Source organism: Pteropus alecto, unplaced genomic scaffold, assembly GCF_000325575.1.
Source record: "Pteropus alecto unplaced genomic scaffold, ASM32557v1 scaffold76, whole genome shotgun sequence".
Taxonomy (NCBI): domain Eukaryota; kingdom Metazoa; phylum Chordata; class Mammalia; order Chiroptera; family Pteropodidae; genus Pteropus; species Pteropus alecto.
In genome coordinates, this window is record NW_006443138.1 from 15098257 (window position 1) to 15110516 (window position 12260).

Sequence of the window (12260 nt, forward strand, 5' to 3'; positions counted from 1 at the left end):
ATATTAATTTAAATTTCATTTGTTTAGATTATATTTCAGAATACAAATGCTGAAATGATTAAAACTTAGTCCACTATAGTAGATATGCAGAATTTTATTTAGATAGGCATGTTAATTTCATTTATTAAGCAATCAAAAGTATTATATAAAAAAGAATATACCCAAGGATATAGTGAAGATTAAATATAAAACACCAAAAATTATCTGATATTCCACATAAATGTCTCAAAATATTTCAGAATACAAATGCTGAAATGATTAAAACTTAGTCCACTATAGTAGATATGCAGAATTTTATTTAGATAGGCATGTTAATTTCATTTATTAAGCAATCAAAAGTATTATATAAAAAAGAATATACCCAAGGATATAGTGAAGATTAAATATAAAACACCAAAAATTATCTGATATTCCACATAAATGTCTCAAAGCATATTATAGAACAGTAATGCTTAGTTACAACATATTATGTTCTAAATCAGTGGGTTTTTTGATTGAAATCCTATTTTCCAATAATAAACAATAGTTAAATTTTGCCAAGATATGAGGGAAAATGTTATAGGCTTTTGTTTTGACAAATGAGAGTCCTCAGAATAATGCATATCAGGAAACAGACATCTCCAAAAGATATATGGATTCTTGTAATGATCAGTATTTGATCGCATTTTTATTGTAGTGCTAATAAGAATACCAAATGAAAATATAAATACAGCTAGCTGTCACCATTATTCTGTAGGATTCATCTCATAAAACTTTCCTCTGCTCAATAAACTTTTTTTAGAAAATTGTTACCAAAATAATGAAAATACATACACATGCACACATTTGTGTGTATCACACAACTATAACTGAAATTATTCTGAAAAATTAAAAAGTTTAGATAAATTAGGTAGCATTGTCTCCAAATTATTGGAAAAGGTGATCTGTGCATGTACTAATTTATAAATTAACGTTGTTTGAAGATCTCAGCAAATTCTCTGAATTTCTATTAACATCATATGAGTTCCCTTTCCATGTATAACTATAACAATAATCTAAGTTTTAGTAATTTATACCCTCTTGTATGCAAAAAGTTATATATTAATATTCTAAGACATTATTGTGCTGTTACACAGCCACTGAAAAATGCCATTCTAAATGTTTCACCTAAATGGAAATGTAAACTTGGCTAACTAGTTTATAGTAATTTTTTTTAGTGCTTAGTCAATGCAGAATGGCCTAAGTATTTGAATCCTTATTCTATTATAGCAGAATTAGAAGTGGACCCTAAACTGTTTTTCCTCTTTATGTGCTACGCTGGTGTTTCCTTTGTAAACCATTCAATTTCAAAGACTCAGTGAACAGATTTTGATATCGTTTTATGTTTTATTGACACAACTGCAGTTGAGGATGTAGTTTTTATTTGTAAGGTCAATCATTTTAACTGCTTCCCAATGTTATGCTTATCACTTTCCCATTTCTTGGATGTGTGATTTTTTTCTCCACCTATTTTTTTTGGGGGGAGCTCTTTAACTGTATATTATACTAATTCACCCAATAGTTTTATTTTTATTAGAGGGTGATAATTTACCAAGATGTTCTTGAACAGTAGGTGAATCACTATGACATACCCCCTGTTCTTTTTTCTCATGAAATATTTTTTTCCATTGAATCATAGAAACAGATGTTCTTACACCACCATGCAAAATCTCCTTTTATCATCTCATTTTGAAAGTAAACAGTCTCTGGTGCCCATGGAGAAAGACACTGTACCTGATTCATTTACCAGAAAGTTTATAATAAAAATTTTGTGCCTTTTCATTTTAACCTTTTTAAATATATGTTTAATAAAATGTATTGTCCAATATTCTAACTTTTCAGCTCCTGATTCTCCCCCCCAACACTTCTTTGTAAAACAGTTGTCTGGTGTCACAGTGAAGTTGTCATGGCAACCACCCCTGGAGCCAAATGGAATTATCCTCTATTACACAGTTTATGTCTGGTAAGAATTTTTTCTTTTTTGGAAATAGTTCTGAGAACAAGTATTAATCTGTAACATAATAGGAATGTAGTTGTTTTTTTTTTTTTTTTTAGAATGTGATACTACATTAAGAACCTGATTACTAGTAGGCTAGTTAATATGCTTTTATTAAGAAATAAATTTTTCCCATATTATATAGAGGTCTAAGCATAGCCAAATGTTGTAATTTTTGTAATTAAAACAAAAACAATTATGTAGTATGCATAATTATACTAAATTTTTGCTTTTAAAAGTTATGAACTGATCATCTTATGTGAATGCAGTATATAATTTTAAACTTTTCTAGAGTTTACACAAATATTCTCTAAGTTATTATGATTTTAAGTTTTCTTAAGCAGAATAATTTTAACTAAATTTTAATTAAAATTTAACTAAAAGATATTTCTTCTGAAATCTGTTAAGGTCAGTTTTCCACTGAAATGTAAGTAGTGGATTTATTTTTTTCTAATCATCTTACCTGATTACCTATTTATGCTTTGGTTCTTACCTGATTATCTATTTATGAATTAGTTATGAAAAAGATGAAATCTTATAAGGCATCTCATGTCAATTAATGACATGGCTATACTGCTTCATGAACAATAGATAAAAATCTGTAGTTTGATCTATTGTAAATGCTCTTAAAAGGATTCATCAGTTGTATAACTTATTTCCTAGTACATTTTAAAACTCTCAACTCAGAAAATATAATTTAACAATATTTTATAGAACAAAAAATTTTCTTACTTATAGATTCCTGACTTAGAAGATCCAGCATTGAGAGACTATAATATTTTAAAGAAATCTACTCTTCTCTCTCCTAAACTAAGATTTTTCTTTTCCCAATCTCTCTTTAAACTTTTTGCATACTGCTCTGTCGGACTGTAACTCCTGTGTTCTTCATTGCCTGATTCCTAGTCATTTTGCCTAGTCCTGGCAAAATTAGGAGTGACATGAGAGATGTTAGTGGGAAGAGAAGCAGTGAGAAGAAGGTAACCATTTCCCTCTGTTATCCTTTTCATTCATTTATCTATTCATTTTCATTCCTTCATTCACAATTTTGATAGAGTGCTTATATATCTGTGAAGAAAGCACACCTAAGACCCTGCCCTCAAGGAGCTTGCATTCTAAAGGATAACTGGATTATATACTCATAAACAAACAAATGAGGGAAACAAAAAAAAAAAAAGAGGGGGGCCTGCTTTTGATGAGATGTCTGGGCAATAACTCTTTGAAAAAGTGGTATTGAGTTGTGATCTGAGGAGGACAAGTTACTTCTTGTCATCTGAAGATCTGTAGATTGGAGTTTTCCAAGGAGAAGAAACATCAAATGCATGGACTCTGTGGGAAAATACAACTTGCCATTTTGAAGACCAGAAAGAAGATCAGTGTTGCTGGAGGTAACAGAGATAGAGGAGATTAATGCTGGGTGATAGGAGGCAGTTGAAGGTCAGGAGCCAAGCCATAGTAAGGATTTTGTTTTAACTTTAACAATAATGGGAATTGTTGGAGAATTTCAAGTACTTTAGATACTTTATGGAGAATGAATTGTAAAGGGCAAAAGTTTTAGCACGGATAACAGTATGGATACTATTTTAGTTTAGTAGGCTGGGCAATAGATGTTCTTGACAATGGGAAGGATGAATGGGTAGCTTTGAGCTACGTTTGTGAAGAAGAGTTGACAAGACTTGGTGATGGATTGGCTACAAGGATGAAAAAAGAGATGAATTAACTTCTAAACTTTTTAATCAAGAGTGGTGACTCCAAGATTTGGACACAATTTTACAGAGTTAGAAAAAACTAAAAGTGCCCCTCGGTGATCTGTGTAGTTCCCTTAAATTACTGTATAAATGGTGGCTGTCATTATTAGCAGGATTTCTGTTTCAGGGTGTCCATATTCCTCTCATAATTCTGCTTGCATTATTTCAGTTGTTCCAATAATTACCAAATTCTTTTAAAAACAATATCTTTGGATAGTTACTCTTTTCAATATGTCTGCAAAATTCAGACTGCGTTACATTTGTTGCACTGTATGACTTCTGTCCTTATCATGAATATTTCTTTGCAAAATGGATGAGGAAGGTTAATGTATAATCATTTTATATCCACTACTGTATGAGTATGGTTTGTGGATGATATGCTCAGAAATCTGCATTTAAAATTATTTTTTCCTTCTAAAGTTTGCTTTGTGAAATAAATTTTATGATCTAACAGGATGATAAGTAGCATTTTCCCTCAAATATTGATAAATTATACTTTTATGCTTTCAAATAACATTCCTAGAGTAACTACCATTAAATAAATGAATTTCTGTTACAGCACTGTAAGCTTATTTTTCTAATGCATTTTGGATTGAGGTGTATTCTAGTAGACTGCTATAAAATATTTATTTACCTTATAGTTGAATTGAACTTGGATTTGTTTAGCAATTTTACTTCTATATTGTTAGTAAAATTTAACAGAAGCTTTCTCCTTTGTTTAAAAACTCCAGACTGAATGCCCTATAAGGTTTAGCTAAAGACTGGGATGAAAGTAATGCTGACAATTCTAGCTTATGTACAGATCTTGGCTTTTAAATGTTTCTCAGTTTTCTTAGCAGTAATTATGAGAAGCAATTTTAAATAAGTCAGTCCGACAAATGTGTATTAAACTCTGTGGGGAGATAGAATTTTAAAATAATTGTAGACTAATTGGAGATAAAATATGCCCATGTGAAATAATTTAAAATACTTACTGAGCAATATATTAAGAAGTCAGAACAATTCTAATGCAGTTTTTTATTAAATGTCACTAGTCAAATCCCCCAGTAAAATAAAAACTTACCTTTGAAAATGGCTTTCCATATGCTAGAAAGTATTCTTCATCCTTTTTCTTTCTCCAGTTTTCCAAAAGATTTTCATTGTATTAAAACTGTTTAATGGTTTGAACATAGGATATAGATTAATAATCAGAATGGGAAGAGGGTCATTTCAAATTTCCTGAATTTACCTCCCATTTTGGAATGAAGGTTGTAAAGATAGATGTATAAGTCAGGACAACAACTCAGTGGAAACAGTATATGAAGCTTGGAGGAAGCATGAATGAGCTGTGTCAAGAAGTGATAAATAGCATTGTAGAAATGGAATATTGGAGCCAGATTGGGATGATGAGTGACACAAACAAAGATGGAGGGAGTGGTTGCAGCACTATCTAAAGAACAATGCCCTCCTAACTTCCACATATATTGTCCACCATTTAAAAGACTAAAATAAAATGTAGAAATGAAAATCAGTGAATAAATTATTTTTTTAAATGGACTACAGATAACCGATAAACATAAAAAGACATTCAATCTCACTCATGGTCAGAGATTTGCAAATTAAATAGATTTTTTTTGTTATTAAACTTGCAGAAATTAAGATTAATATCCAGACTAGTAGTGAGAGTTGCAAAAATGTGTACTCTCACACATTATTATTGTGACTCTAAATTATAATAAGTTATAATTTGAAACAAAAGTTATTTTGGAACAGCAAACAAAAAATTAACATAAAAAATTCAAACCATTTGACTTAATAATCACTCCTGGAAATTTAACCTGCAGAAATAAAACTACCATAATGAAAAAAATATTTGTGTAAGAATGATTACTGCATCATTGTTGGTAATAACTAAAGAAAAAAAAGAGAGACAACCTAAATGTTAATTTATAGAAGAATGGCTAAATATCTATGATACATTCAAATTAGTCAACTACAAAAATAAAAAGAAAAGAAATGCTAATCCACACCTCAAGAAAATAATCATATAGATCATTGTTATTCACATCAAAATACAGAACATATACTTTTATAAATGAAAATAAAACACTATAATAGAACACAAAATAATCCTATTATAATATTTTTAAACTAATAAGAACAAAACAGATTTCAAAACTAAAACCAAAAGTAGCAGCTGATTATGACAGTGTCAAAACTGGGTTTCTCATGCATGGGAGGGAGTGACTGCTCTGAACTGCAGGATCACTCACTGAGATCGCTCTTCAGAGACCAGAGAGCTCAGGCCTCAGCCCAAAGGTTAATGTACGTTTCCTCTGATATGGCAACAGTGTGAGAACAAGAAAGATGGAGTCAGGAACTCAGGAATAGCATCACTTCTGTCTCCTTTCCATTTCTCTCGGTTCTCAGTTTTATGGCAAACCAGCTCTTACATAACTAAGATACATTCTGAACTTGAATGTATCAGAAGTTGAAATTTCAATTGAAGTTTATTTATGCTAGATATTATTTATTTAGATATTTTTCTACCTTAGTCATTAAAATATCACCTCCAATCCTAAACTCCCAAAGGAAAACAAACCCCAAACAGACAACACACATTAGTATCTGAAAAATTTTGTTAGCACTATAGTCTCTGAAGATAAATCGGGATAGATGTAGAAACAATATTTATAAATGCTAATAACTGAGGTGAATTACTGAGTCTATTTAGGTAATTTATAAAGATTATCTTATTTTTACTGAAATATACAGATATTTGAGACAAAATTTATTTTTGACCTGCATTTTCCAGGTAATTGCCTTGATTCTTCACTATCTATAGAATGTAATCAGGGTTTTTCTTATTGTAGGCAGGTACTTATCTGAAATATTTTGCTACGAAGATCAGGGCAAGAAGGCAATGTGAGGCAGCAGACAGCATTTAAAAATATGCTTGAAAAGGAATTTTCAAAATAGATATAATGCAATTAGATTATTTTAGTTAATTTCATAGCTTTAGGGATATGAATTGGATTAACTATATTGCGGTGTTCTGATGACAAGAATATAGAACTGGGTAAAATTTCTATGACAAGGCATCTTTCTCTGAGACAGACATCACATTAAGATTTTGTAGAGACCCTCTCCTGGTGTCTCAGTGAAGTTGAAGAAAGTTCTTTCTCCCTGTTGCTTCTGAGAAAGGGTGTCTGATCAAACTGTTTCAAATTGCTGAATAGCTTGGCTAATCTTTCCTATCTCCAATAGCATACTCTGAATCCATATTTTTCTTACTATGGTAAGCTTTCCAACTATTTTTCAGATAACCATACTTATATTTGCAGTGAATCGATGCTTTTGTAGTGGTAAAACCATGGCTGACATGTATCTCTTTGTAGATAGCCCTGATTTATATAAAATCTATTATTCTTTTTAATGATTCAAGAATTCAAATATTTCAATAGTCTAGGGGGAACATTTATCTTCGGAGGTAATATCCATTTACTTCTTGGATACCTTGTGTTTCTAAAGAAGAAAAAAATGAGGTTATTTGAGATATACACTTTTACAGTAATATAGATCATATTTTTTTACCTAAATTCTTTAATAATTAATTTTGTTATTCTTAAAATCTAAATTTCTTTTTAAAATGCAGTTTTCAGCACCTTTGTATCCATGTTCATTCTTTAATTTAGGTTTTAATCTATACCTAATTCAAAACTATGGAGCCTGAACTAACATGACTGAAATAAAATAATTGTAGTGCTCTTTTACTTAGCAATATTTTGTTCTTTAGACTTTTTCGCCCTCCTGTTGTGGTACTGGGAGAATTTTGAGTCAATATTTTCTGTTCTGGATTTTAAATATTTTAAGATTTTAATTGAGTAGGAACTGTGAGCTCTATTTTTATCTTTTCTATATGTTATACATACATTATTTTCAGTCTTATTTTTAATTAAATAAATAAAGGGTAACTCACTAGCTTGCTATTTTACATAATCTAGTCAGATATTTACTACTTATGTATATGAATTGATCTTAGGTAAATGTTACTTTTGTATAATATATGAAAATGAGTTTGATAAATATATGGTATAAATAAGATTTTTCCAACATTTAAAAAGAACAAATATTAGACCAACTAAAACGTTGGTATGAAAACGAATTTAGATTCCTAGAGATCCATTAAAATCAGTTCTAGAAAACTCTAATATGAATGTCTTATTAATACTTGGTTGAATTACAGAATATGCTTGAAAACAAAGAAGTTTATTTATTCTGAAATTCACTCTTCAGCATTTCAGGATAAGTGGCATCTTTATCCTATTAGTCTGGATTGATAAGTTTTTGTGCATAAATTTTATTTTTAATGTACTTGCACCCAAAATATATGTGTAACATTTCATTTAAAAGTCAGTTATACAGAAATATCTCTTTTCTCTTTTACAGGGATAGATCATCATTAAAAATTATTAATGTAACTGAAACATCATTAGAGTTTTCAGATTTGGACTATAATGTTGACTATAGTGCATATGTAACAGCTAGCACCAGATTTGGTGATGGGAAAACAAGAAGCAATATCGTTAACTTTCGAACACCTGAGGGAGGTGAGTTCTTTTCAATGTAGGTCAAGTAAAAGAATATCCTACTCAGACAAAAGAGTGTTAAATATAAAAATGTATCATTAAGCATAATATCTATTGGTTGGGTGCAAAATTGCTTTTTCGTCATTTTCCAGCTGTGTGACATTGGGGAAGTTAGTTAATCTCTCTGTGCCTCAATTTCCCATCTGTATTGCAGAAACAATATAGTATCTACTTCACAGGGCTATTTTTGTAAATGCACTTAACGCAAAACTGGACACTTAGCAAGCACTGTGTGTGTTTGTTACATGAAACAAAATAAAATATATGAAGTCAGCTCTCTGCCTTTGTCTTCTATTATTCAATTTTAAAATTCTAAGTTAAGTCAGAATTTCATATTATGTATTCAATGTTGGAAACTTGTTACAAGGTTGTTTTCAAATCCAGGGCTACAAGCATGTTTTAGAACTAGGACAGTGTTTTATGAGTAAGAAATCTATCTGTCCTCTGCTAGGATGTTGCTATAGGTAGAGTGTTAGAGGGATGACCCAATGAACCTCATGGATTTCATTTCTGACTTGTAATTAGATGTCATTCCAATTTATTATTTTTTTGAAAAACAATTATCATCACTTATCAAAGGCAAGTAAAATTTAGAACATTCAGACATTATTTGAAGCCACAAGTACAATTTTTTGTTCAATTGCCTTTTTTTTTTAAATAGCACCAAGCGATCCTCCCAAAGATGTTCATTATGCAAATCTCAGTTCTTCATCAATAATTCTTTTTTGGACACCTCCTTCAAAACCTAATGGGATTATACAATATTATTCTGTTTATTACAGAAATACTTCAGGTACTTTCACACAGGTAAGACCTGAGTGTTCTCCTAGTTCTTTATTTATATCGCTCAATTTTATTGATGATGATATATACTTGGCATGGTAGAAAAAATCATTTATCTTATGATGATAATTATGCATAGACATTTTATAAAACTCTCATTGACATAGAAAAATGTGGTGGCAAAATGTCAGATACATTTTAATCTACCTACCTCTCTATCTATACATGCACACACACACACACACACACACACACACACTCACACACACATACACACATAGATTCAAATATATTCTTCCAATTATGAAGCTGCCACCTATTTAAAATTCTGTACCTAAATATATCCTTCAATTCCACTCCTCAAAGCAGTGTTCTCTAAAGAATAAATGATTTAATTTACCCTCAATTATTTCTCGACTAAAAAAATTTCTTTTGTTTGTATACAGTATAGTTTTCATGTTTGAATGTGTTTATGTGTTTTTCTTCATTAAAAAATGTTTTTAATTATTAGCAAGAAGGGTTATTATCACTATTATTACTATTATTAATAGTATCAGATATGAAATTACTAGAAATGTGATTATTTAACTTGAGATATACAAGGTTCTAGTGTCACACAGTTTGCAGTTGGATACTTTCTGGTATATGAATGAAAATAGTTATGAAAATAGCTAAAATGCATTTCATTTAGAGGTATATTTTAATTTTTCAGCAAAATTTCTTTATTACTCTAAACTAAATATTTCACAGAACTCTAATATATGAAAAGAATAAACTTGGAATTGTTGTGATTGAATCAAGAATGGGGGAAGTTGGAATATAATTTGAGAAGAAATACTGCAATTTACAGAATATGTACCTTAGAAACTATTGACTCCATATTGATTATGACTGGCTATTCTTATTTCTTTGTATCCTTTTAAGGAGGAGAATAGAGACAGATAAACCTTAGTCATTCCAAGTTGCCTAATTCTATTTGTGACTGACGACTCAAGTTTAGACATTAGAGTTAGTTCTTGTGAGCAGCAATCTCTGAGAATAAAGTTAGTTGCTATAGTGCATCTGTAGGGCAGTTTACACTAATGGATAAGATCAGAGCAGAATTTTGCAAGCTGTCTCAGGACTAACCCAGCAGTGAGTTCAAGAAAGTCTAGAAGTTGGTCCTGTCTTTACTTTGTGTTCAAGGCCCTCTAAGAATGGAGTCGTATAAGAAAGGAAGATCTTTTTGTTTCCTACTCTGTAAATCAGCAATTTTTGTTGTATGTTTTTGTTTTGCTCTATTTGTGGGAGAGAATGGGGATTAGTGTGCAATTTATTATTGTTATTTAACCACAATGTTGTTTATAAATGTAACAATGTCATTACATCATAGAGATTATTTGAATTGCGGATTTTTCTTTTTTCATGCATTTAACGAAAATATTGCAAAGTAGTGTCAGTAGTTCTGAATCTTAGCAAAACTTTTGCCCCGTACAATTTACTTTATGGCTTATATATAATTCCATTTTGGTTCTCTTTGTCCACATCTAAATAATTATGTGTAAACATCTAACAATAGTTTAACATGATCTTAATAAACCTACTTATTCAAACTTGGGTATATAATATGATTCATTTGCAATTCATCTAAGTTAGAAAATATAATCTTTTATTAAATAATCTAAAGAATGCTTTTAAGTGTGACAGCTGCAAGAAGGCACAGGCTAATAATGTTTAAACATTTTTCGTATGCTTGGAGTTCATCTCTGCTTTAATTTATTCCTAAGGTTAATGTTAAATGTAGCATCAAAATCTTCACTACCTAATTTTCTGCTTTAGATTGATTAAATAGAAGACATCCTCAAAATGAAAATTCTATAGCAGAATAAATGTATAGCTTTATTATTTCTCCTTCTTTGCCTTCTCTTTCTCACTGAACTGTGTAGAATATCTCACGCATGGCACATCATATTCTGTTTCCTTTTCCTGGTATCTGCTATTGTCTTAGCTCCTTTAAGTCATAGCAAACAATTTGAAGAAAGGGGTCATGTGACATTTATCTTTCCATCTCCTGAAATCCTCTTGTACTTCATCATACATAGATTTAATGCTTGATAAATATCTTAATTGCAAGAACATAAATTGTTATCATAGACCAACAACATTTTCGGTACTTAGTTACAATTTTGGAGCACTTGAGTTTGTAGTGAAGTGATCTTTCCTTCTTATTTTGGGGAATTTAATCTCTCTACTACTACTTGGCAGTTTATCTTGTTCTTCCTTCAGTTGTTCACTTTGTATTTTGTATAGTGTATTAAGTCTTCTACATTTTAATTTTTATCCACTTATGTCATGTCTCAGTGTGCCTGACATAGTCTTATTGTTGTAGCCGCCAGCCCCCGAAAAACACACGGACCACCAGAAATCAGTGAGTTATAGGAAACACGCTCCTTATTCAGCCAGCTGGGTCTGCCAGGGGTACACAGACCCCAAATTAAGCAGCCCCGAAATGTAGAGGTACAGGGTTTTTAAGCCCTAAATCCCATTCCTCATTCTGTCTTAAACACAAAGGTCTATTTTTCTCTTATTCACTACCTGTCAACCCACAGGTCGGTTGTGCAAGCGGGGGTACAGAAGCAGAAAGCTTATTGTTAGAATGTTATGTTCCCATGGGTGATAGCCTATGTTCCCATGGGCGATAGCCAAGCAGTAATTTTCCAGCCAGCATATTATTATATGAAAAAGTGCTAAATAAATACTGGTTGATTAATCAAATTTGAAAAGTTTTTATTAAATACCTTGAGACTGCATTTATATACGCAAAAGAGTAAGCCTTAATTAGATAATTTGAGCCACAGGATATTTTTTCCAAAAATAAACAGATGAATGAAATAATCTAGATAATTAACCTAATTATAAATTTGTTACATGTCCGTGCATGTCTATGCATGTCTACGCACATTCAGTATGAATGACTTCTGGGTGATTCAAAATGATTTGTTGCTGAGTTGTCATCAAGGTCATAGGTAATCAAAATAAATTCTATGCCAAAGAAAAATTCAAAGTTGTACCAAAAAGCTACGCTAATATTTTAAGCAATACTTTATATAA

The 12260-nt window shown here is 30.8% G+C and overlaps 1 protein-coding gene across 1 annotated transcript in view; it reads left to right on the forward strand.

The window, feature by feature from the left end:
- Window positions 1-12260, forward strand: part of PTPRQ (protein tyrosine phosphatase, receptor type Q) — a 214476-nt gene that overhangs the window by 86475 nt on the left and 115741 nt on the right. The window contains 3 exon segments of the mRNA XM_025040984.1: window positions 1861-1981; window positions 8188-8348; window positions 9049-9194. Of these exon segments, the coding sequence (XP_024896752.1) occupies window positions 1861-1981; window positions 8188-8348; window positions 9049-9194 (428 nt within the window).